This window comes from Coregonus clupeaformis, chromosome 10 (genome assembly GCF_020615455.1).
Source record: "Coregonus clupeaformis isolate EN_2021a chromosome 10, ASM2061545v1, whole genome shotgun sequence".
Taxonomy (NCBI): domain Eukaryota; kingdom Metazoa; phylum Chordata; class Actinopteri; order Salmoniformes; family Salmonidae; genus Coregonus; species Coregonus clupeaformis.
Window position 1 is genome coordinate 37,993,068 of NC_059201.1, and position 27,099 is coordinate 38,020,166.

Genomic DNA, 27,099 nt, shown 5'->3' on the forward strand with positions numbered 1-27,099 from the left:
GCAAGCGCATCAGGCTGTAATTTCATAAAGTAGATGACTCTTTTATACTCGCTTGTGTGTCCGTCCTATTATCCTTTAGTAGTAATGTATACCCGTGTGTGAATCCTTTATCTTATAACTTTTTGACAACCAAGATTACATTTTCTGTAGGATACAGCAATGACCCGTTGGAACCGAAACTTGGCATGGAAATGTTTTAGCCTACAACACGTTTAAACTTTCGGTCTTGTAGAACATTTGGTTAGTGCAATTGGTGATGATATGATACAGTACACTGGCTGGCTCATGTGTAGGTGTGGGTCTGGGATGAGGGGTGTGTCTGTGGCAATACACTGCGGTTTGGCGTGCAGCAAGTTAGCAGTGCTTGCTGTGACTTGTAGTGCAGTGCATTGCGGGCGGTATGGAAGCGGGTTTAAATGAATTGACAACCCAAATCATTGCGCTGCCCAGATAGAAATGTGTCACAGGCCGGATTCGCCCCGCGGGGCTTGTGTTTGACACGTGTTCTAGAGTGACTCTAACTTGTTTTGTTATTGCTTTAATGGTATGAATTTGAAATGGGTTTGTCCATGGCTCCCTAGGCAGACGGGTTTCCTCCCACATTATATACCCTAGGTCTGGGATTTCCGAGACTAGGGTACAGACCAATTACCATTGAGGGTTTTATACCCATAATCTGTGCATGGGTGCCAATTCACCATATGTTGTTATCACTATTGAAAGTCCATTGTCTATCAACTCTATCTGTAAATTATACATGAGGAAAAACTATAGGCTTTAATTACATTAAATTATGTAATTGTCAATACATTAAAAACCTGCCAAGCAAAAACAAGTGCACATCATTCTGAGAAGACCGCGCACGTTGGACGTGAGTCTAGCTACGCAAGTACGTAGTGGAGACACGCGCAATGATAGCCGGAAGCATCGACACGGTGAAAATAGAATTCAGTGTAGTTCGCAAGTGCAAAGCTTCCACTGTCTGCCGTTTTCACTAAAGTTAGGTCGATAAAATACAGACCTCTCGACGTGGTGGTGGAGGAAATGTTGTGGAGAAGGCTGTTCCTTTTTTCAACGGAGTTACTCGGTGGGGGTTGAGCTGACGTGGGGAGAAGTTCGAGCTGCCAGAAAAGAGCAGATAAACAAACAAACAACCAGCGGATTAATCAACCGAACGACTGTCGGAACGGGGGATAACCAGGGGAGACGGGGAAAATGTCAACGAGACCAATTCGTTTCTAGAGTTTTTGACCCAAGAATGGTTCAAATAGTTTCCTAACGTTGTTGTTTACCCCCATGCCAAGTGCCAGCAGTGGCACAAAGAACAAAAATATCACGCGAGGAGAAAATTATTTCAATGTGTTCCTGTCTAGTTTGTCAAGATAGAACAGTTCTGTCAACATGAAACTTCACATGTGCCTATGATTTGACTGTATGCGTCACCAGTTACAAAATAAATAGCTTGTTATATCCCATTGAAAACAGGACAAGATAGTACAAACACTGCGTGGATATAGGTAATTAATGTTTAATTAGCTTGAATCCATTTGAGTTGTCAAAGGCCTAATCGTTGCAGTCAGCCCCAGGCTTTGCTACACGATACAGAAATTGTCCTACTTTGAATTCGACATGATGTTGCTGTTTGCCAGCCTTGACATTGCGCTCTCTGTACTCAAACTGCATGCAAATCTTCCTTAATAGCCTAATTAAACTATTGTTTGTTAATATTGCTCCTGAGGTCATAAAGGAGCCTCTCTGAAAAATGCATGCCCATTGTTTGGCCTATATATTTATTGTAACCAGTAAGCCAACAAGGTCCAGTTATTAGTTGATTTGGTTGTGTCATTATAAGTCAAATAGCCAACCTACAAGGAGGAAAAAAATGAATTCTGAAATGTCCCTTTCCCTCTCTTTATGTGCCTACTGGTGTCAGAAGTGGGAAAGCCATGGCCCACCATTCGACGCCCAGTTCCCAGAAGGCCCTGATGATGGAGCTGAAGTCCCTGCAGGAGCAGCCAGTGGAGGGCTTCCGCATCGGCCTGGTGGAGGAGTCGGACCTCTACAACTGGGAGGTGGCCATCTTTGGCCCTCCCAACACACTGTATGAGGGAGGCTACTTTAAGGTGAGGCAACTGTGGAGGGGTTGCGTAGGGGTGTAGCAGGTTTGTGCGTGGTGAGCCAACCATGGAGGAGGGGGTTCGAGGGTGGGATCCACAACACGCTGCTTTGTTGCCTAGGGGTGTAGCAGGTTTGTGTGTATGTCTACAGGTGTTTCTCCCTTCAAGCTCGCTCGCTCTCTCTCTGTCTGTTTCTCTCTCTTCGTGTCTTTCCCACTCACCCCCTCCCTAGCCAGCCTCCTTCCCCCTTGCAGTTTGATCGTTATGCTCCAGACTCCTATTTTTAGCTGTGGACGGATATAAATGGCACCTCAGCATAGAGCGAGGGAGGAAGACAAGGGCATGATGAGAATCTTCTCCTTTCCCCTGAGTGACTTATTCAGTGTGGCTAGTCCACCACATTAGCATATAAGTCTGGTGAGAGGGAGCCCACATCCAGGCCATAGCATGCACTCTTCCAACTGGGCAAAAATGATTGCAATTACATTAATGCAATGATCATTATAACATTTTGTGAGAGACATCATGGTCAGGTTGTAAAGGAAAGTTTTGTACATGTCAAATCAAATCAAATCAAATTTTATTGGTCACATGCGCCGAATACAACAGGTGCAGACATTACAGTGAAATGCTTACTTACAGCCCTTAACCAACAGTGCATTTATTTTTAACAAAAAAAGTAAAAATAAAACAACAACAAATAAAGTGTTGAGAAAAAAGAGCAGAAGTAAAATAAAATAACAGTAGGGAGGCTATATATACAGGGGGGTACCGGTGCAGGGTCAATGTGCGGGGGCACCGGCTAGTTGAGATAGTTGAAGTAATATGTACATGTGGGTAGAGTTAAAGTGACTATGCATAAATAATTAACAGAGTAGCAGCAGCGTAAAAAGGATGGGTGGGGGGGCAGTGCAAATAGTCCGGGTAGCCATGATTAGCTGTTCAGGAGTCTTATGGCTTGGGGGTAGAAGCTGTTGAGGAGTCTTTTGGACCTAGACTTGGCACTCCGGTACCGCTTGCCGTGCGGTAGCAGGGAGAACAGTCTATGACTAGGGTGGCTGGAGTCTGACAATTTTGAGGGCCTTCCTCTGACACCGCCTGGTATAGAGGTCCTGGATGGCAGGAAGCTTGGCCCCAGTGATGTACTGGGCCGTACGCACTACCCTCTGTAGTGCCTTGCGGTCGGAGGCCAAGCAGTTGCCATACCAGGCGGTGATGCAACCAGTCAGGATGCTCTCGATGGTGCAGCTGTAGAATTTTTTTGAGGATCTGAGGACCCATGCCAAATCTTTTCAGTCTCCTGAGGGGGAATAGGCTTTGTCGTGCCCTCTTCACGACTGTCTTGGTGTGTTTGGACCATGATAGTTCGTTGGTGATGTGGACACCAAGGAACTTGAAGCTCTCAACCTGTTCCACTACAGCCCCATCGATGAGAATGGGGGTGTGCTCAGTCCTCTTTTTTTTTCCTGTAGTCCACAATCATCTCCTTTGTCTTGGTCACGTTTAGGGAGAGGTTGTTGTCCTGGCACCACACGGCCAGGTCTCTGACCTCCTCCCTATAGGCTGTCTCATCGTTGAGATGTCTTTCTAGCAAACACAAAATATGTATTTATCTGGTTTTAGTCTGGTTATCGGACCAAATAACTACTAGCGCTGTGATGATACCAGTGTCGCAATATTTTTTTCCATGTAAAAAATGAAAACCCGAAGCTTGGAAAATAAATGTGATTCTGGATGACAACATAATGTTTGTTTCCAACATTATGACTGTTTTCCTAAAGAAGTTAAATCCGCTTCGTGATTTGTTTCCTTGCCACGATACTAACGAGTATTGTGATACCGGTATCGTCCCGACCCTAATAACTAACTACGGGTATTTTCAGATAGCCTAACAACTAAAAGGTGACGCCAGTTATAATTGTAATGGCTTAGTAGATAAGAAGAAAAGAAGAACAATATTTACCTGGCTCAAAGAGAGGGAATATAATATCTATTGTTTACAGGAAACACATTCAACAATTCTAGATGAAGTTGTGTGGAAAAAGGACTGGCGGGGCGAAATATACTTCCCCATGGGCAAAGAAACTCAAAAGGGTGATGATATTAATTAACAGAATTTTGATCCGAATGTGCAAATTGTCCAAACAGATCCGGAAGGTAGATGGATGATTTTAAATATGTTATTGGACCATAAACAGATATGCCTCATTAACCTTTACGGACCAAATAATGATGATCCATGCTTCTTAGAAAATATATATAATAAATTATCAACCCTGCATGCAATACAAGACTATTATTATGGTGGGAGATTATAATACTGTTTTAAATAGCTCAATGGACTGTAAAGGAAATCACACTACAAACTATTACCATCATGCTCTTAAAGAAATCATGAATGTCATAGATACATTAGAACTAGTGGATATATGGAGGCTTAAATATCCTGACCTAGTGAGATATACAAGGCGGAGACTCAATCAAGCTAGTCGTCTTGACTTCTTTCTTATGTCATTCTCGTTGGCACCAAAAGTGAAAGTGTTGATAGGGGACAGAATGTGGTCGAACCATCATATAATTGGCATATACATTACTCTTTCTGAATTTCCACGTGGGCGAGGATATTGGAAATGTAATCAAAGCCTATTGGATGATAACTTGTTTTTAATTAGGACAGAGGAATTTATAACTTAATTTTTCTGACATAACATAGGTACAGCAAATCCCCTTATTGTATGGGACACTTTTAAATGTGCCTTTAGAGGCCATGCAATTCAGTACTCTTCTCGAAAACAAAAGCAATTTAGGTCAAAAGAGTCCATACTAACAAAGGAAATAGAAGGTCTAACAGAACAGATAGATAGCAATAAAAACTAACATAGAGGCTCAGAATAAGTTAGAGGAAAAATAAATTGAGGAACTTATTCAAGATCAAGTGTAATATATTATAAAAAATAAAGCTAACTGGATGGAATATGGGGAAAAATGCACCAAATTCTTTTTTAATCTTCAACATAGAAATGCTACAAAAAATAATTTACTGAAATTGGTTACAAATGACAGAGTAACCCATAATTCACCAAATGATATTTTGAAGGAGGAAGCAAAGTACTTTAAGCATATGTTTTCGTTTCAGTCGCCTCCCATCTCCTCTAACTGAAGCTAATTGTAGGGATTTTTTTTCTATTGATAATGTAAAATTAACAGCCATACAGAAAGACTCATGTGAAGGTGAAATTACAGAGGAGGAACTTCTGGATGCAATTAAAGACTTTAAGTCCAGGAACACTCCAGGGTTGGATGGCATACCAGTTGAGGTATACCAAACCTTTTTTGATATACTCAGAGGACCGTTATTAGCATGTTATAACCACTCCTATGTAAATGGTAGATTATCAGACACCCAAGAAGAAGGTCTGATTTCATTATTACTGAAACAGAATACAAGTGGGAAATATAAAGATCCAGTCCATACACTTACACTTTAGTGTTGTGATGCAAAAATTCTAGCAAAATGTATAGCGCATAGAATTAAAAAGGTATTGTCGGACATTATTCATTCTAATCAGACAGGTTTTTTTTTACATGGACGATGGAGATAATATAAGGCAAGTACTGGAAACAATAGAACACTATGAAAAATCTGGGAAACTAGGCCTGCTATTCATAGCTGACTTTGAAAAGGCTTTTGATAAAGTACGGCTGGAGTTTATATATACATGCCTGGAGCATTTGAATTTTGGAGAATCTCTTATAAAATGGGTTTAAATCATGTATAGTAACCCGAGGTGTAAAATAGTAAATAATGGCTATTTCTCCGAAAGTTTTAAACTGTCGAGGAGTAAAACAAGGTTGTCGACTATCGGAATATCTATTTATTATGGCCATCGAAATGTTAGCTATTAAAATCAGATCCAACAATAATATCAAGGGATTAGAAACCCAGGGCTTAAAAACAAAGGTGTCATTGTATGCTGATGATTCATGTTTTCTTTTAAATCCACAATTTGAATCCCTCCACAGCCTCATAGAGGATCTAGATACATTTTCTAACCCCTCTGGATTACAACCAAATTATGATAAATGTACTATATTACGTATTGGATCACAAAAAAATCAAACATGTACAGTGGGGAAAAAAAGTATTTAGTCAGCCACCAATTGTGCAAGTTCTCCCAATTAAAAAGATGAGAGAGGCCTGTAATTTTCATCATAGGTACACGTCAACTATGACAGACAAATTGAGAAAAAAAAATCCAGAAAATCACATTGTAGGATTTTTAATGAATTTATTTGCAAATTATGGTGGAAAATAAGTATTTGGTCAATAACAAAAGTTTCTCAATACTTTGTTATATACCCTTTGTTGGCAATGACACAGGTCAAACGTTTTCTGTAAGTCTTCACAAGGTTTTCACACATTGTTGCTGGTATTTTGGCCCATTCCTCCATGCAGATCTCCTCTAGAGCAGTGATGTTTTGGGGCTGTCGCTGGGCAACACGGACTTCCAACTCCCTCCAAAGATTTTCTATGGGGTTGAGATCTGGAGACTGGCTAGGCCACTCCAGGACCTTGAAATGCTTCTCACGAAGCCACTCCTTCGTTGCCCGGGCAGTGTGTTTGGGATCATTGTCATGCTGAAAGACCCAGCCATGTTTCATCTTCAATGCCCTTGCTGATGGAAGGAGGTTTTCACTCAATCTCACGATACATGGCCCCATTCCTTTACACGGATCAGTCGTCCTGGTCCCTTTGCAGAAAAACAGCCCCAAAGCATGATGTTTCCACCCCCATGCTTCACAGTAGGTATGGTGTTCTTTGGATGCAACTCAGCATTCTTTGTCCTCCAAACACGACGAGTTGAGTTTTTACCAAAAAGTTCTATTTTGGTTTCATCTGACCATATGACATTCTCCCAATCCTCTTCTGGATCATCCAAATGCACTCTAGCAAACTTCAGACGGGCCTGGACATGTACTGGCTTAAGCAGGGGGACACGTCTGGCACTGCAGGATTTGAGTCCCTGGCGGCGTAGTGTGTTACTGATGGTAGGCTTTGTTACTTTGGTCCCAGCTCTCTGCAGGTCATTCACTAGGTCCCCCCGTGTGGTTCTGGGATTTTTGCTCACCGTTCTTGTGATCATTTTGACCCCACGGGGTGAGATCTTGCGTGGAGCCCCAGATCAAGGGAGATTATCAGTGGTCTTGTATGTCTTCCATTTCCTAATAATTGCTCCCACAGTTGATTTCTTCAAACCAAGCTGCTTACCTATTGCAGATTCAGTCTTCCCAGCCTGGTGCAGGTCTACAATTTTGTTTCTGGTGTCCTTTGACAGCTCTTTGGTCTTGGCCATAGTGGAGTTTGGAGTGTTACTGTTTGAGGTTGTGGACAGGTGTCTTTTATACTGATAACAAGTTCAAACAGGTGCCATTAATACAGATAACGAGTGGAGGACAGAGGAGCCTCTTAAAGAAGAAGTTACAGGTGTGTGAGAGCCAGAAATCTTGCTTGTTTGTAGGTGACCAAATACTTATTTTCCACCATCATTTGCAAATAAATTCATTACAAATCCTACAATGTGATTTTCTGGATTTTTATTTCTCAATTTGTCTGTCATAGTTGACGTGTACCTATGATGAAAATTACAGGCCTCTCATCTTTTTAAGTGGGAGAACTTGCACAATTGGTGGCTGACTAAATACTTTTTTTCCCCACTGTACATTACCGTGTAGTTTACCAATAAAATGGTCTGATGGTGATGTGGATATACTCGGTATACATATCCCAAAATAAATAAATGATCTCACTCCAATACATTTTAATAGAAAGTTAGCAAAAATAGATAAGATCTTGCTACCATGGAAAGGTAAATACCTGTCTATTTGTGGAAAAATCACCCTAATTAACTCTTTAGTATTATCCCAGGCGCCTCACATGTCCTCAACTGGCAGCTTCATTAAATAGTACCCGCAAAACACCAGTCTCAACGTCAACAGTGAAGAGGAGACTCCGGGATGCTGACCTTCTAGGCAGAGTTGCAAAGAAAAAGCCATATCTCAGACTGGCCAATAAAAAGAAAAGATTAAGATGGGCAGTCTGAGATATGTATTTTTCTTTGCATCTCTGCCTAGAAGGTTAGCATCCCGGAGACGCCGCTTCACTGTTGACGTTGAAACTGGTGTTTTGCGTGTACTATTTAATGAAGCTGCCAGTTGAGGACCTGTGAGGCGCCTGTTTCTCAAACTAGACACTCTAATGCATTTGTCCTCTTGCTCAGTTGTGCACTGGGGCCTCCCACTCCTCTTTCTATTCTGGTTAGAGCCAGTTTGCGCTGTTCTGTGAAGGGAGTAGTACACAGTGTTGTACGAGATCTTCAGTTTCTTGGCAATTTCTCGCATTGGAATAGCCTTCATTTCTCAGAACAAGAATGGACTGACGAGTTTCAGAAGAAAGTTATTTGTTTCTGGCCATTTTGAGCCTGTAATCGAACCCACAATTGCTGATGCTCCAGATACTCAACTAGTCTCAAGAAGGCCAGTTGTATTGCTTCTTTAATCAGCACAACAGTTTTCAGCTGTGCTAACATAATTGGAAAAGGGTTTTCTAATGATCAATTAGCCTTTTAAAATGATAAACTTGGATTAGCAAACACAACGTGCCATTGGAACACAGGACTGATGGTTGCTGATAATGGGCCTCTGTACGCCTATGTAGATATTCCATTTAAAATCAGCAGTTTCCAGCTACAATAGCCATTTACAACATTAACAATGTCTACACTGTATTTCTGATCAATTTTATGTTATTTTAATGGACAAAAAAAATTACTTTTCTTTCGAAAACAAGGACATTTCTCAGTGACCCCAAACTTTGAACAGTAGTGTATATGTATTTATATGTATGTATGTGTATATATAGATATATATATTTGCGCAAAAATATATGGGGGATTGGAAGTGATGCAGACCGTTACATTGATGGAAGTTACAATCTATCTGCAATATTAAAGCTGATCTACCCCCTTTAAAAAAAAAAAGATTTAAAAGATTTAAAAAAGAAATGTGACGTCTTTCTGAGGAACAAAGATGTTATGTGACTAATCTAGTTACATGACGTCTTCTCAACCAGAAAACCGGTTTACAAGTAGAGAATGACCGATCTAGGCTTTTTAGGGTCGATACCGATCTTTGGGTCTCAAGGAGGCCGATATTCAATATAATGAAATTTGCCAGAAACAGCCATGTATGCATTAATGAATCAATTTTAAAATCAAACAATACATTTGACTTTGTTGTTACCAATCTAACTACATAGCAACATCATGGTAATAATTTTATTTGAATGGTAAATCTCTTGATAGACTGGGTAAATGTAAGATTGCATAGGCCTACTCACAATACAGGTGAATGAATATTCAATAGGAGTGTGTGCATGCATTGAGTTACTGAGCTTGTTTTGGCTGATCAGTGGAGTCTATGGTGCTACAGATGGCAAACAATCTGTTTGCCTTCCATTTGGGACTTATATTAGCCTACTGATCAACAACATTTGCACAGAAGCAACACTCCAGCATGTCACGCCTGTATTGAAGGACATATAGGCACTGCTGTTAGTTTGAGAATATAAAATAACATCTATTCAATGGAAATTGGTCCAACATAACGTCATGATTTGTGATCACAGATAGTATTTTTCCGTGATCGGGAAAAATGATTCTTTTCAGCTGTGAGGATGCATCTCTAAACAACTCAGCTGCCAGGACGAATTTAGAAACAACTAAATTGGCTAGTTCAGATATCTGTTAAGAAATGGGCAGGTTGTAACTTGATCCTACTGCTACGATTGGATAGAGCGAGGCTGTAACTCCGCTCCCTTTCACATCTCCTCACAACTCTCTCCATTGCTCATATCACTTGCTGCTGTTTACTGCTACTATGAGAACTAGGTCAATGACGATGACATTTGCTACCAAGCCATAAATGTGCATAATATCTAACAGGGAGAGCGAGGGTAGGAAAAAATATTAAACGACGATGCACGTTCTGTCTGAATGACTCAAATCTGCCCATAGTTTGAGAAGTGAGAATGCACACACGCTCGCTGATCTAAAGCTTTCTTGGTCTATAAACATGCAGGAAGATTCTTAGGTAGCTAAACCTATTGTCAAACTTTTATTTAGGCATTTAAAAACACTTACTACGTTCCCTGTTACGACAATCATCTAATCCAACTATTAACTGTCAATTTACGTATATGATTGTGGCTGGTCAGATCAGCACACCAGTAAATACCTAACGTTACACCGCAAGTCAGATGGCTCGTTGCCAAAAAGGGTGCATGTTCAAAATGATAACCAGCTAACATTAGTTAGCTACGTTGGCTATTGGCTCCTATCTGATCTTAGCAACATGATTATCTAGTCAGCTAGCTAGCATAGTAGCTAATATAGCTAGCTAACACCATAGATGAAAGGGTTAGTTAGCTATGTGACCTGTTATCCTAATATTTGCTATCTGCTTAGCTACCAAGCTTTCTTGCTTATTGCATGCATGTCCGGGCACGTAGACACGAGCCTTATTATTAGTGAATAAACAAAACTAATATTTGTAACAGGTGTTCAATTTTGGTCACTGTGTCAATTAATCAATTTCTCAATACTGCACCTTTCTGTTGGAGAATGAGCTAGCTTGCTGCTTCTGCTGATTTTCCAAGCTAGACATTCCTCAGCATTGTGCAGTGCTCAGGTAGTGAGTGGTGGCTGGCATAGCAGCAGTTTTGCTATGTAACGGGACTATCGGCAAAGCTGATACAGAAGGCCCGATAGACTAGAAAAGGGCAATATCGGCCCGATTATATCGGCTCGGCCGATTATCGGTTGTTCTCTATTTACAATCATAAAATACTTTGTTTAACTAGCGGTAAAGGTGTGGGTATAACAGGAAGGCTACTGTTTGCACATGTTAAAAGTGCTCTGTTTAGTAAAAAATATATATAGGGTCCGTACAGGGACCTGATCCAAAAGGGAAGCAGTGAAGAGTATCAGAAGTAAAGCTCACACCGACCTTGTCATGTCTGCACAGGGCATGTTTTGAAACGGTGATAATGCTATCTGCTTGGAAGCAGAGCAGTGCCTCTCCCCAAAGGGCTGGGCTGCTGGACAGAATGTTCTCACGCTTTTTTTTTGGTTTCACTTTGATAGTGGATTCATTTATAAAGTGGGTTACACACGGTGGAGATATGCAGTATAGTAGTGTCCAATTGAATGGCTATGATAGTGTGATGATGGCACAGGTTTGGAATTTAGCACATATACCAAGCTCTCTCTCTCGAACTGGCTTTTGCGGAGTCAGCACAGAGGAGGCGATTGAGGAATACATTTACTCACAGACCTCCATGCCCGCTCATACATACACACACACACGCAGACACACTCGGCCCCCAATAGCTCATACACACTAACATGACAGACAAACTAGGGGATCATTATTATGCTCTCCGAATTGTATCCTCCTGTAGCTCAGTTGGTAGAGCATGGCGCTTGCAACGCCAGGGTTGTGGGTTCGATTCCCATGGGGGGCCCAGTATGAAACATTTATGCACTCACTAACTGTAAGTCGCTCTGGATAAGAGCGTCTGCTAAATGACTTAAATGTAAATGTAAAATGTATCCAACTGTAATTGTCAGGGTTATTTGGCTTTAATAAATGGAATTAAATATGTTTGAAGCTGATGGCCATTTCTGTTGTCTCTATCAGTCTCACATCAAGTTCCCCATCGACTACCCCTACTCCCCTCCGACCTTCCGTTTTCTCACCAAGATGTGGCATCCCAACATCTATGAGGTAAATGTATTCCCAAAGTATATGAATCCAAACATATTTCAAGAGTTTTCGCCATCCAGAAGTTGACTGGTTTTTGTGTTTCAACAGAACGGCGACGTGTGCATCTCCATCCTCCACCCTCCCGTCGACGACCCCCAGAGTGGGGAGCTCCCCTCAGAGAGGTGGAACCCCACCCAGAACGTCAGGTACCTCAACTCGCTCCAAACCTCGTATTCATTCATTATGGCATGCAACCCGAAAACGTTAAAAAATGTTTAGCTACGGAATACAAAAATAAGCTATTTTTATTGGCAAAAAAAATAAAAAATGTGCTGCCTAATGAGTACACTTCTGGCTCAACCACAAAGCTCAAACACTTTCAGATACTCAAGGTGTGCTTGATGGAACAGTTGAATCAAGCGAATAGTCCCAAAAGGGCAAACATTGCCCACCCTACACACCGGTATTTCAAATTATTTCACATTTGTATTTGACCTAAGTCAGTCTATCGCACTTCACGTTTTTACCCATTTTGAGCAAATATTTTAAAAAAGACTATCAACTTTTAACTATACATTGAAACAAATGACAGAGGACTAAACAGGCAGAAAAACCCATTGACATCACAACCTACCAGATCTTTGGGGGAGACCAAAAGACAATATGGAGTGTCATCATAATGCCTCAATTGCGTGTCAAAGGTTTAAAGTGCAGAACTAAGGAGTAGACACAGTCCCTAACAACAGTCAAAGTGCCAAAAAGATTACACATGCCAGTCGTCGAGACACTTTCTCAACCCCCGGGGCAGGTTGAAAGTGCTGAGTGTGTGTTTAACCAAACATCCAGAGAGGAAGTAGCATCTAATGGGTGAAATGGTGAGGTAACATTGCTGTCACAAAGGAAGTCAGCTCAAATAACAACCACTCAAGGAAATCAAGTAAAGCCACATTACTTAGAAGGTAAGGTAAAGGACCCATTTGTAAATGAAATAGTCAGGTAATAGGTATGTTTTAGAGGACATCAAGTCAAATTAGTAACTTGTGTTTGTACAGGACCATCTTGTTGAGTGTGATCTCTCTGCTGAACGAGCCCAACACGTTCTCACCGGCCAACGTGGACGCCTCAGTTATGTTCCGCAAGTGGAGAGACAGCAAGGGCAAGGACAAGGAATATGCCGAGATTATCAGGTAGGAAGAACACACACACACTAACCCAACCATTTGATTTACCTTTTTCACAACAAAGTTGGCCTACCTCCACACACACATAGTCAAACAGTGAGTGAACCCTTTGCGATGTCTCTCTCCCCAACCCCCCTCCCCTCTTCCACAGGAAGCAGGTGGTGTCCACGGTGGCGGAGGCGGAGCGTGACGGTGTCAAGGTTCCCACCACGCTGGCTGAGTACTGCGTCCAGACCCGGGTTCCCTCCCAGGACAGCAGCTCAGACCTGCTCTACGACGACCTCTATGATGACGATATGGAGGAGGAGGAAGAGGAGGATGAAGAGGAGGAGGAGAGCGACATGGAGTCAGGAGGAGAGGCAGGAGGGACCAGTGGAGGAGAAGGAGGGGTCACTACTGGCTGCTATGACGACGACCAGGAGGATTCTGGGAACGAGGACTCTTGATGATGATGACGACGAATGCCCCAAATTGACGCCCCACACCCTGCCATGTCCGATCCTAGCCCCCTCTTGATCCTGTTAGGCCTGGAACATCCCCTAAAACAAAATATATGTACGTTTGGTGCATTGATAGTAAATGAATAACTGAACAAATTAGTGGATTCCAATTACAGTCGTGTACGACCGCAAAATAAAACAAAAACATCTCTGCGAATATAATTTGTGTAGTTAAGAGCAGTCGGAAATGTTTTAATTTGTCCTTTTGATATTTGACTTTACCGCATGGTTTTGGTTTCCTTATTCTATGGTCACATAGTCAAAGCCTGCCTCCCTGGTCTGATGGATTGATAGAAAGCAGACAGTTGATGAACATAAACACAAACAAACATCCGAGCTCACAGGAGCTTGTTTGTTGCAAGATGTGCAGATAATCTCTGCCTTTTGGAGAGGATCAAGTGCAGTAATATCTGAATGGAATTTATGAACGGGGAGTCGGAAAAGGGGCTTGCTCCATGGAAAGACCCAGTATTGCAGTGCCTCTGGGAACGGAGCACACAAAAAAATATGCAGCTGAATGGAATGTGTGCTACTGCGGTTACTATTGTTTCTGTTCAACTGTCTGCGTTTTATCATGTCACTAGACGCATTTGCTTTAAGTACGTTCGGGCTTAAGTCTTGAATTTGCTAACCAAATTCTCCAAAACTGGACACCTCTTGGCCCCTTCACACCCTGGTAGTCTTTCATATTCAAGTGTAAGCTGGCTGGCTTTTTCTCTGTCTGTCTTTCTCAGTGTCTGGATGGCTGAATTTCAGTATTTTTGTTAGCCTGGCAGGCTGTCTTGCTCAGTCAATATGTCCCTCTTTCCGTCTCTGTCTTGTCTCACCCACGTAGCCAGCCAGCCTAAGTCGTTATCTCCGTTTGACAAACACACAAACCTACAGACACAAACTCTGCCCTGACTGACCCCACACCTCCTGTTTTAACTCTGACCTCTCCAGAGTTGGGGTGTGTTCATTAGGAACCTAACGACAGAAAACTGACTGAAACAGGGAAGGACTACCACCTAAACTATCCAATAAAAAAAACAGCTTGTTTTTGTTTTCTGTTGCAAAACGGTTTGCTACGGTGTTCCCTAATGAGTACGACTCTGTATAGGGCACTAAGAGGAAGTGCTGTCTCAGGCACAGAACCAAATGAGTTAATTCTCCTCTCCTGCCCACCCTCTCTCCATCCATCCTTTCCCTGCCTCCAAACCTCAGGGCCTTCATAGACTCTCACTGGGTGAGAACCGGGGATGTAGTGGAGGACAAACGCACCTTAACACCGTCTACGCACCTATATGTTGTGAAAAGTGTTCCAGCGCCTATTACGCTAAATTAGCGTTGTTAGCGTCCGTGTCACTCATTCAGCGTTTACCCACCTTATTTATTTACTACTACATCCCTGGAGAGAGCTCACACTCAAACTGCTCTTCAGCTTGAGCTTGGTATTGTTTTGATGGGTGTGTTTTTTGCTGGGTTGTGTGTGTTTAGAGAGGGACCTTCAAATTTCCAACAACACCATCGGTCCCCATGTCTCCTCTATTTCAGTGATTCAGTCAGAGGAGGCTGGTGGGAGGAGCTATAGGAGCCTCCTCTGGATTCAGTGTTTTCTTCTCTTTTTTTTCTTGCTCATCGCCACCCATTTCTGTGTTGCCCTCTTCCGTTGGCCACGCTTCTCAAAACTACACCAGAAAAGGCTTCTCATTATACATGCTTGATATGCTTTCTTGGAATTGGCGCAAACTCCTGGAATTCTAGTAAGCAAGCCAGTCAGGTGGTCAAAATGGAAAGTGATGTTGAATGAGTGGAATTCTGTATTTTAATCAACTATTTACACATGCCAAGAGGCATTAGCCATTGTTTATGTTAGTTAGCACATATAGCTAAAAGAGCACATTTAGTTGTCCACAACATGTATCAGCTAAGCTGTGACTTGAGCACGTCACATTGGTGATTCAGAGCTACACATGGCCACTATTGCATTTTGTGCGTGAAAAAAGGATGTTTCTTGAAACTCAGCTGCAAATACTTTGGCTAAAGAACAGCATCGGCCCTAAGTAGTAATGCTGAAATGGTGTAAGTGAGGCAACGTCACAGTCAGGCCAACCCATCAACTGTGCTCATTAGGCCTGCAGTTTTCACATGGGTGCTTGTGTTTTTTACCATTACCTGTTCAATGGAACACAGGACCTGTTACACCTTTCACTCACATGGAGGTGCTGGCCTGGATTGTATGCCAAGAAGATTACGTTTTATCACCACTTCCAGTGACGCTACAACCAATCAGTTATGGATAGGTGTGGAGTATTCATTTTCTGTTTGTAAGAACTATAAGGGAGATACTTGACTATTCAATCTAAGATTAACAGAATCAAAATGAGAACTTTTCTCCTACCTTGCTCTGTTGAACTGATGCCCTCACTGGGGCTGGCTTGAAGTCAAGTCAAAAATGAGTTGACCGATGGATCACAAATGGATTGTTGTTCTCCTCAGCCACTGGATGTTCAGGGATATGATGTCAACGACCGGGGTGAGCCATGTCTCAATACTCTAAAATGACTTCCTCTCTTCACCCCCTTTTCTTCATGATCACTGATCGGTGAAAGGAGTGGATACATTTCCACCATGTTGCTTTTTTTCCCTAACCTGCCATGCTCTTTCAGATTTTTGGTAATGAAGAGGGAAGGAAGCCATTGAAGAGGATTGAGATGCAGCCGGGGGTACTCTACTGTCTCATGCTCACTGACCTTTGCCTTCTGTGTATTGACGAGTAGGAGGCAGTTGGAACAGCGTTTACCTGGTCGAAATGACAGTCGACTAGATGGACCACATGCTAAGCTGTCAAACTCACAGTGTTGCAAAGGTGGACAGCAGTGGACAATTTTTCTCATTTATTGTGTGTGGGTGAGTGTGTATTGTGTTTTTAGGAGCTTTTCCCTCGGAGGCTGAAAAGGGTCTTGTTTGGACAAAAAACAACTGTCAACTGTGCCCACAGCCAGTGATGTGGACGATGCAGTCCTCCTCTGTTTTATTTCATTTTCTCTTCCTTTTGTGTTGTGAGGATGCAAATGTCACCTATAAAATGTATATTATAAAAATTTTGAATGGACAGAATTGTCTGAAATGTCTTCAAATGTTCATTTATTATCTGTTGTCAATGGTGCCAGTTGGCATTACTCATTTCTGTTTCCTAGAAAGCAGCTGCTGTACTTTTGACACGGGAAAACTGGAAATGACAAATCGTTTTTCAAAGCAGTTAGTAACCGTTGTAAAGACAATGGGCCCTGTTTGAGTAGTTTTCAAATGCATCTTTCCTTGAACCATAATAACTGAATCAACACGATTGTATAGGTGAAAGCAGGGGTTACACTACATACTAAAACACTGATCTGACATGACCAGATTGTATCCTCATCTTGAAAGTATCCAAACAGTGCCCAAGTTTCTCACTGAATTTACCACACAACTGTGCACCACAATCCTTCCACCCTTTTAATAAAATTCCTAATAAAATGGTATGAACCATTGGGCTAAGCAATTATGGAAAGGAAGCTCGACAAGATGAAAGTGCTGGTGTAGGACAAAATTAAATAAGTTTAAACTCAAACTTTGTGTCTAACTTTCAAACGACACACACTGTAACTGAAAATTAATTTCAAGTTTATCACAGGAGTGCACGTGTCCCCAATGGCTGTAAAGACATGCTCATTTTAATTTAAATATGAATCAAGATTAATTCTTGTCAAAAGTACCTTCATCTGATTTCTCAAGCATTAAATGAGCCACTGGCTGAATTATGCCCTGGCTGGCCTGAGACTTAACTGGTGCACCTCCTGTGAAATACAACAAGTTTTTGTCTCCACCTAGTGTTGATATTTGTTGCAGGAGCACATCTTGCTGACAGTGCAGTTGGGATTTATACACTACTGTGTGATAGTTAATTGGATAAGGAAACTACTGCTGACATTGAGATCATAAAGCTAAATCACAATTTGACTGTGTATTTTCCATAAATATCTCAGGAGTAAGGCTGGAAGACTGGAGTCACACAAGTTATGTAATAAAGGTCAAATATTTGAAGGGATGGTTTTTATTCTTGTTTAAAGTGCAAGACAAGTAGGCTATTAGTCATAACAATGTTAAAGTGCAATTCTGCCACTTTTTAACCTCATATTCATTATCTCCAGCACCATACCAGTGTTTACATATGTGAAAATAGTGTGTTTCTATGATCTGTGGTTAATAAGATAAAGGTCCTAAAACATGCTTCTCTATAGCTAGGTTTCCATCCAATTGGCGACAGATTTTCATGCGAATATTCTAAAATCTGCACAAAACCATATGTGCATTTTCCCACCAGAGATGTTTCCATCAAACTGATTTATTGCGGATAAAATGCTATGTGTGATGACGTAGTGCACATAAAAACAACTTGGGTTAAATTCCCATGTACTGAATAAAAAATACAAGTTAAATGGGTTTCCATCGCATTTTCAACTCTACTGATGGTTTTGTCACAAACACTGTTGCGTTAGCCTATATAGCAAATTGTAACATTTCCTGTTTCCATTAGCCCATCTTTACTTTTTTCATGCATCAGATAATTCATCGGCATGAAATAATTGGATGGAAACCTGGTTTGTGACATCACAGGGTATAGGATTAGTCACTGCAAATCTCAATGTTTGAAAATAACTTTTGATGATGTCATCGGGTTGAACGTTTTTACTAAAAAAAATTATACTAAACCGAAATGCGCAGTTTTCACATATGTAGACACTGGTATTGTGCTGGAGATAATCAAAATGAGTTTGAAAAGTTGCGGAATTGCCCTTTAACACCAAACAGTGGTAGTCAATGATTGGAAAGTACATTAGCTTTTTCTGACCATTCGTTTGGTGTCTGTTCCTTGGGTGTATAGTTCACAGTAGGGAGTGGGGTATGTTGAGCCATTTTTACATTCAGCATCACTACGTCAAGGGAAATATTGTAATCTTTAAAACAAAGATAACTACATATATTTTACGATGTTGTGTATCCCATGAAATAATCAGAATTCATGTAAACATAGCTTGTCCAGAAATGGGGTAAATTGAGCCGCCTTATTTGTCCGCGAAATTCTTGATATGTTTAGCATTCTCAGAATCCATGTTATCAGACAAGACCTTGTGTGCCTCTGCAACTCTTATGATAGCATCTCTTTCGCACAGGTACATGGTAATTTTATTGTTGTCAATGCCAATGTACCTCTTCAGTGTCATTCGGTCAATTTTTTCATCCCTTGATGCTGATCGAATGGAAATCTTCTCTTCTTTTACTTCCTTGGCTGCTCTTTTAAGAACCTCAAGGGGGGCTAGACCTCTGCTTGTTTTACGATTGTATACACGGGACATGATGGTGTCTGCTCTGTAACAATGAGCCCATATGCATGACAAATTGCTGAAACACTATGCGTATTATGCATAAAACGGACAAATGTAATCATCATTTGTATGGGGTATTTTGAGCCTTTGGCTAGTTTGTTCTCATAATAATCTAAAATGTATGTTTACAGGAAGTTGTATACATTCACAACACTTACTGTGACAGTCTGGTTATATCAGAAATACATTTATTGATTTCAGACACTGGACGTAGCTCTCCTCCTTCTCGCGTTCTGATTGGCTGAATGGCTAGGCAAGTGGTACGCTGAAAAGGGGGTCCGGAGTGTTCATAGTGAACATTGATAGAAAGGTCCGCTCTCCAAAGGTCATCGCATTGGGGAAAAAATACAAATTAATTAATTAACAACAAGAAAAATGACAGCACACATCTCAAAGCTAAAGATAATTAACATGTTGATAGTTAAGATGATTTTTGTATTTTGAAATCTTTAGCAGGCTATCACTTTGTAATTCATGCAAATGTCTCCATTTACTAAATAATACGGATTGATTAATTTTAAAATACATAATAATAATAATACATAATCATTTATCTTACAGAGAAAATTCTAGTCTGTCTGTGTGAATATCCACCTTGTGTTAGACAGAGATAAGAACAACATGCCACTCCAGAAGGTGAGATGGGTAGATAGGGACAACTGAAATGGGCCGGAGGGACAAGATAACGACATGGTATACCTCCTTATTAGACTAGGCCCCTGGGTACATCTAAAATGAGCTCATTACAACTTCAGCAAGAGAGGAGAACAAACTGCTAACAAGGTAAAAATTAAAAAACAATATAACACAATTTAACAATGATTTGAAAGTGGGAATGGAAATGTGTTTTTACTTTCTGAGAGAGAGAGAGAGAGAGGAGTTCGTTTTTTATTTAAACAATCTTAATTAAGGATAAAATACATTTATCTTGTTTGGGTCAACTGGTTATGGTCGTGTATCTAAATAGGCCTATTAAATAGAGTGCATCAGGGCAACATGAAATATGCAGCTTACTAAATGACATGTTTTAGCCAGAGGGTGTTGGACATGTGGCACAGGCTCCTGCTGCTCTTACTATTTATGTGCTCTCAGAAATAACTCAACTTGAACTGATATGCTCATTATTCCGCTCTGTAATACATAAAATACTTAAGGGTCAGATTCCATCAAGTAGCCATGACAGATTTATACTGTCACTTTAATTATATGGACATGCTCACAGACAAATGTTTTGAAGATGTGAGAATTCAAATACATTATGAATTGCATCTGCCTTTTAGTCCAAAGCATTTTGTCACTGTTGATGTACACAACATTAAATATTGAACTGGCACTATATTTTGATGTACAGTATAAACGTTTTAAAAAGTACTCTGTAAGGACAGTTGAAAGATGCTACAAATCTCACACACTTTTCTCTGTACTATAAGCGGTATTTGGAGTATCATCATATCCATGGAGGACAGGGGAGAGAGGGAAGAGCCTGCAGCCGGTCTGCACTTTGTGGGCTTGAAGGAGGACCTGATAAAAGCCAAGCGGTCGTTCAGGACCCTGGAGGGCAGGGATATTCTGGTGCTCTATCACCAGGAGATCTTCTATGCTCTGGACTTCCACTGTTACCGTGAGTAGAATAAATGGTCCCTCCAGATCTGTTTGTGCTGTCTTGCCAATTGCAATTACCAACTCCTATGTCATTAGCCTTGTATATGTGGAGCTAACATGCGTCTTTTGTCCTGATCTTGTCCACATTATGATTGTGCCCACATTTTTTAAAAAGATGTAGACGATTAAAATACGTATTGTGATCTAACTGTGATCAGATCTTCCTGCCTACCTACGGAGGTACACTCTTAGAAAAAAAGGTTATATCTAGACCCCAACAGGGTTCTTCGGCTGTCCCCATAGGATAACCCTTTGAAGAACCCCTTTTGGTTCCAGATGGAACCATTTTGGTTCCAGGTAGAACCCTTTTGGGTTCCAAGTAGAACCCTTTCCACAGAGGGTTCTACATGGAACCCAAAATAGTTCTACATGAAACCAAAAAGAGTTCTACCTGGAACTAAAAAGGGTTCTTCAAAGGGCTCTCCTATGGGACAGCCACAGAGCCCTTTTGGAACCCTTTTTTCTAAGACTGTAGTCAGGAACCCATTGTATCTGGATATTTTACAACAGATCTGGAGGGTCAAACCATTTAAATCATCAATATACCACCCTGTAAAATAATTGACAGGTGCCGCAAGTCTGCACAAACAGATCTTTGACTCAAGCTAATTCAGAGATGCATTCTGCAACATTTTCAGTAGCCATTGTTTATATATGTCAATTTTTTAAAATCTAACTAATGAAATAAATGCACTTGGGGAGCATCCCACTAACAGTGTGGTAGATTTACTTTGCTATCTATGGGATATTTTCCCACATAACATCGGTATGGTGTGTCCAGTCAGCAAATTGTTACAGTGCCATAAACTGTTTTCTTATTCTGCAATACTCTGATCCTCTCCTCTTTGGACAGATGCTGGGGGACCATTGCAAAATGGAGACATAGAGGTGAGTGACTTAGTATTGTAAGCTTGATCCAAATAAATCTATTTATTCTTTGATGTAATCAATATCTCAGGTACCACATACAGCCGTGGTGCCTTTGAGCAAGGCACTTAACCCCCAAACTGCTCCAGGGTCGCTGCTCTGCAGCTGACCCTGTGCTGCTACCAGCCTTTGTATGTGTGTGTTTGTGTGTTCATGTGTGTGTGTGTGTGTGTGCAGGGCTGTAACCAGGGTTTGAGCTTTAGTGAGGTCCCCCACCCCCTCCGCAGTGAGGATTTTTTTCAAAAGTTGAAGCTCATTTACTGCATTTCTATACAATTTAAACACTTTAAAATGCTATTGGGAGAACAACAAAAACAAGCAAAAATTACCCCAGCCATTATCACATTGGCTAATGTAGGTTCATTCACCTCAGTCGAGCTATAAACACATAGCCTATTAGCTATACAATTGTAATAGTATACCCCTGAAAGGGGGGAAATATGAGAAATGATTCACACTGACACGTAGCATCAGAGACTGTTCAGTCAGTTGTAATGATGAATTGCATAAAATCAATATCAGTGATTTATTTTTTTTATTTTTTTTGTGGGTAATTACATTTACATTTTAGTCATTTAGCAGACACTCTTATCCAGAGCGACTTACAGTTAGTGAGTGCATACATTTTCATACTGGTAATGAATAAAAAATATAAACTCCAGTGGGCGATCGAGATAAGACGAACAACCAACGAAATAAACGAAAACGTATTACATTTTTAGAACGGTATTGTTTTGCCTTTTGATGCATTTTAGTGCTGGTCTACAGGGAAGATAGGCCAGGTGGAGATTTTCATATCAAAACATATATTTTATTTTTTCCCCTAACTTGTTTGATAAGATTTGTACAGATTTTCTCAGGGGACCCCACATGGAGCCCAGACCCCAAGTTTGCGAACCACTGTACTAACCTCTCTCTCTCCTTGCTTCCCCTCTCTCTGTCTCCTCCTGCATGAATTGCAGCCTGCCTCAGCTTTACTGAGTGCCACATCACTGGATGTCTCAGTAGCCTACTCAGGAGTACATTCATTTCCAATGGAACGCTGCGTTTGCCTTGCAGTATTGTGTTGCAGAGGCAGTTGCAGTGCGTTCTGTGTGGTGCATAGGTTGGATTTATCGAATTTATGCATCAATTTGTACACGTAAACGGCCTGACAGAAATGGGAGCAGAAGGTAAATGTTGAACTTTTGTAGCACACATATCCAGATGATGCTGCATACCATTTTGCGCAATGACACTGTTTGTGTGATCAAGGCATAAGTAATACTGGCCAAAGCCCTTCAACATTAGAGCCAATTTATGCTTGATCTGCTATGTGGTTGGAGGCGCCGTATGGATGGTGTGACTCAATGCTGGGCCTCCGGAGGCAAGCAGAGGCCAAATTGAGCTCTGTACCGCATCACCATTCCCCTCTCAAATGTTGTAACAATATGGAGGGCTCCGTATAGCTCTGCATTGACATGATTGGTTGACGGTAGGTGAGGGCGGGAGGTCCTGTATAGACACAAACTCACTTCCTTGACAACAGCTCTGCTCCGCGAAGCTCAAGAAGTATAAATGCCCTGTTGTGCACTCATTTTCAGTTGGTTTTTGTTTGTTTGGGGGATGTCTGTAGTCGCAGGTCGGTTTAAAAATGGCATTTTATCCGGTATCTCGCAAACACACTGACAGCAGTGTCTCTAGTCGCTTACTTGAGCCGAATCCAAGCTGGGGTTGTTCGTTTCATGCTGTCTCTGCGAGAGGGCGGAGTTAACCGTTTGAGAGATTGGTGGATATAGGCTACTGTTAAAAACCCAAATCCGGGGGGCGCAGGCTAATTTAACGAACAAAGCACTGTTCATGATTCTACTTGTTCGCAAAGAGGCAGGCGCGATTAGAACTACCGTAAATCACATCAAAAACATAAGCGTTCTGAGCTTTGATCACCGCTGGGACCAATATATAGATGTTGACCCGTAATTGATTTTTTTTATTGTGTACAAAATATAAACTTTTATTCTTATTATTTTTTTCATATGAGAAAAAAGGACCTCAGTGTCCTCATATGTAGTTACGGCCCTGTGTGTGTGCCAGGTTGGTAACTGTGTCAGCAAATAAGTAATTGGTTTCTATAATAAAGCTATATTTTCAAGTCAACATCCGTTTCACATCTTTCACATTTACAGTTTGCTCCTCTATTCATGTACCTTGGTTGGAAACGAGGTACTAGCGACATACATTTGCCTTTGTACATGCATGCTCAAGCTAAATATAATCTATTTGATAAAGACCTTATTATCTTCATTTCATTCTTCTTGCAGGAATTTGACGGCAAGCTGTGCATAGTGTGTCCAAAGCACAAGTACAAGATCTCTCTCGCCGAGGGGGAGGGCATCTACAGGGCCACCAACCCCTATGCCCCTGTGCCCACAACAAGGTGGTTCTCCAAGGGCATTAAGCAAAGAGTCCACACGGTGACCGAGACCGACAGGGACGTCTATGTCACACTGTCCCACGTGTCCCGTTTTATTGAGTCTGACTACTTCCAGGGAGAGAAGGGCAAAGTAGAGAGGGAGAGAATGGAGGCCGAAGAGTCTTCTAAGAAATCTAACACAACGTCCTGATGGACTGCATGTCAATAGTCTAAAATGGCTTCCTCTCCTCGCCTCCTCATCTGCACTAATCTGAAGGGAAGGAGGCGAGGAGCGGAAGCCACGTCAAACTATTAAGATACATTTGGGGTTTTCCTAAAGTTGACTTGTCTTGAAATGGGGATGGAGTAATTATGGCAACATTGACATTTGATTTGTGTCCAGAAACTTGAACAGCCAATCAGATCTCTGACATAAATGTGCTAAAGGCAGGATGTGAGTGAACTGAGTCTAAAAACTACCAATTACATGTTTCCTTAATGTGTGGGGTAGGGGTTATGTTTTTTGGTGTGAACATTTCATACATTCCATAAGAATCTGTTTTTATGTTTTAGTCTATCACGTTAAGTTATCTTATACAGATTATCTCACTCACTGCTCAGTCGACTTGTGAATTATAGCTCCTTCTCAAGTGGGATGAGTTAAGTACCCGGAGAGCACAACACTCCTGTGGTTCAGTAATAAAGCTAATAAAATGAGTGCTGATGGCTTGTTTTCCTTTGGTTTCGATGTGTAGCAGCCAATTATATAATGGCCTTATGTCCCAGTGGGGATGAGGAGGATTAAGGAAGTAGGCCTCAGTAAAATGTGTATTCAGTGTTTTCAGCTTCACAGCAGCACTGAACTCCTCTTTCTCTTGTTCATAGGAATACATATTGATATTGTTAACATTAAACTCAAGTCAATGTGTGGAAAGGGAAATCAACCCATAAACCCATTGATTAGAACAATGTAGAAAAATACACTGAGTACACAAAACATCGGTTTGTGTCAAGAACTGCAACGCTGCTGGGTTATTCACGTTTGTCTTGTTTTGTACGCTTTGTACAAAATAATAAAATGCAGGACGACAGGATATTTATAAACGTAGCTCTTTATTAACTAGCTATAACGTGCATGTCCATGTGTCTCTGGCCATGATCATCTTAGAATGACCTCACCACCTGGGTGGTCTTAACCAATCATTGCACAGTATGATGCATCCAATTACAATTCAGTATGGTGACACATATGAATATTACATCCCCCTTCTTTTAAAAAAAAGAAAAAATATGTGGAACAATAAAGCGTTTCTTTTGAATATATGCTCTGTAGTTTGAACTCGAGGTAAGTAACCATTTAAACTGCACCAACTGCATCAACATAACAGACAAACAATGATTCAGCATATTGTTATTTTTAGAACAAATATTTCTCAGCAACTCAGCTTTTCACTGTAGCAATGACATCTCAACATATCAAACAAATACAATACCAAAGCATTTCAAGTTAACTTTCAATAACAAGTTTACAGTCTGGAAACTCTTTTAGGGCAGCGATCCGCCTACACCCTTTGACATTTCACAGGTCTAGGACAGCTCTAGGCTTGACCTCTCTTCCTGACCTTGTGTGATATGAAGCTGAGCATGCTTCTGTGTCAGTCAACAGTTCTTGTGGTGTTGCAGGTAAGTATGGTGTATGTTGTGTTGTGTCTGTGTTTAGTCCATCCCGTTCTCTTTCAGGGGAACAGTTCATCTCGGCCAGTGTGTTGTTCTTTTGTGTTCAGTAGGTGACGACGATTGCGGCGGTACACCGCTCCTTCTGCGGTGCGAACGTGATATGAACGTTCAGTGTCAGCTGGTTGGATGACGACTGCTGGCTTCCAGTAGCCATGCTCCTGGATTCTAACTGACTCTCCGGTCGTTCAGTGGTGGCAGTGGTCTGGCTGACCTGTCGTAGTATCGCTTTTGCTGTTGCTGTCTCTGTGCACGCTTTTGCATGCACTTCCTTGTAGCTGACGACCTCAGGTTGCAGCTGCTGGTTGGTGCTGGGGAGGATTGAGCGAAGTTCGCGGCTCATCAACAGCTGGGCTGGTGATTTGAAGTTGTCAACTGGAGTGTTGCGTGTATTCAAGGAGACTGAGGTAGGGGTCTCTCTTGTCTGCTTTTGCTTTGTCCATGAGTGATTTAGCGATCTGCACAGATTTTTTCAGCAAGGCCATTACTTTGAGGGTAATGTGGGCTTGTGGTGACGTGGTGTGAACTCCCATGCTTTTGTGAAGGATTCAAACTCATTTGATTTGTAACAGGGCCCATTGTCAGATATTAAAGTCTCTACAATGCCATGCCTGGCAAAGGCTGCTTTCAGCTTGTGTATCACAGCTGCAGATGTGGTGCTGTGAAGCTTGTCGAGTTCAAAGTATCTGCTGTAGTAGTCCACTGTTATAATGTAGTCCTCGTTGTTCCACGTGAACAGATCGAGCTGCCACGACCTGCCAGGGTCGGTCTGGGATACGGTGAGGTAACATTGGCTCTTTGGTGTTCGAGGGGCGTCGTTCAAGACACGTGGGGCATTTACCAACCATGTCCTCTATTTGTTTGCACATTCCGGGCCAAAACAAAATGTCCCGGCTCTCTGTTTGCACTTTTCCATGCCCATGTGTCCAGCATGGATCTTTGTCAAAATCTCTTCTCTGAGACTGGTAGGAATGATGATTTTCTCTCCTTTGAAAATGATTCCGTTGATCTGTGATAGTTCGTCACGATGGTTCCAGAACTCTGAGACGCTCTGAGGGCATTTTCTCCTCTCCTCAGGCCATCCTGACTGTATGACTTTCCTCAGCTGTGTGAGTTGTGTGTCTTTTTCTGTTTCTGCTCGGATCTCCTTCAGTTTTGTGTCACTAACTGGTAAGTTGCTGTACACAGTGTGCACCTGCATGTCCATGCCTTCACTGAGGCTGCTGTCCTTGTAGGTAAGAAACTTCCTGGAGAGTGTGTCTGCGACAGGGATGTCTTTGCCTGGACGGTGAGTGATTGTGAAGTCGTATTTTTGTAGTTGAAGGATCATTCTCTGTAGCCTTGGCGGGGCTGCGG

General features: G+C 41.5%; 2 protein-coding genes across 4 annotated transcripts; both read left to right on the top strand.

Moving 5' to 3' along the window:
• The first annotated feature begins 909 nt into the window (after positions 1-909).
• LOC121575505 (ubiquitin-conjugating enzyme E2 R2) lies at positions 910-16,710 on the top strand. Of its 2 annotated transcripts, none has more exons than XM_041888630.2 (6): positions 910-1,517; positions 1,927-2,123; positions 11,874-11,960; positions 12,048-12,145; positions 12,992-13,126; positions 13,272-16,710. In XM_041888630.2, the coding sequence occupies exons 2-6, from the start codon at positions 1,947-1,949 to the stop codon at positions 13,564-13,566; spliced, it is 792 nt and encodes a 263-aa protein (XP_041744564.1). In that variant the 5' UTR covers positions 910-1,517; positions 1,927-1,946; the 3' UTR covers positions 13,567-16,710. The 2 variants fall into 2 exon arrangements, with proteins under 2 accessions (XP_041744564.1, XP_041744563.1); XM_041888629.2 differs by having other exon boundaries at positions 1,934-2,123.
• A 1,754-nt stretch (positions 16,711-18,464) lies between these two features.
• rfesd (Rieske (Fe-S) domain containing) lies at positions 18,465-24,727 on the top strand. Of its 2 annotated transcripts, none has more exons than XM_041888632.2 (4): positions 18,465-18,544; positions 20,459-20,649; positions 21,544-21,578; positions 23,918-24,727. In XM_041888632.2, exons 2-4 carry the CDS (start codon positions 20,484-20,486, stop codon positions 24,218-24,220), a joined length of 504 nt encoding a protein of 167 aa, XP_041744566.1. In that variant the 5' UTR covers positions 18,465-18,544; positions 20,459-20,483; the 3' UTR covers positions 24,221-24,727. The 2 variants fall into 2 exon arrangements, with proteins under 2 accessions (XP_041744566.1, XP_041744565.1); XM_041888631.2 differs by lacking the exon at positions 18,465-18,544 and adding an exon at positions 19,712-19,811.
• The last annotated feature ends 2,372 nt before the right edge of the window (positions 24,728-27,099 follow it).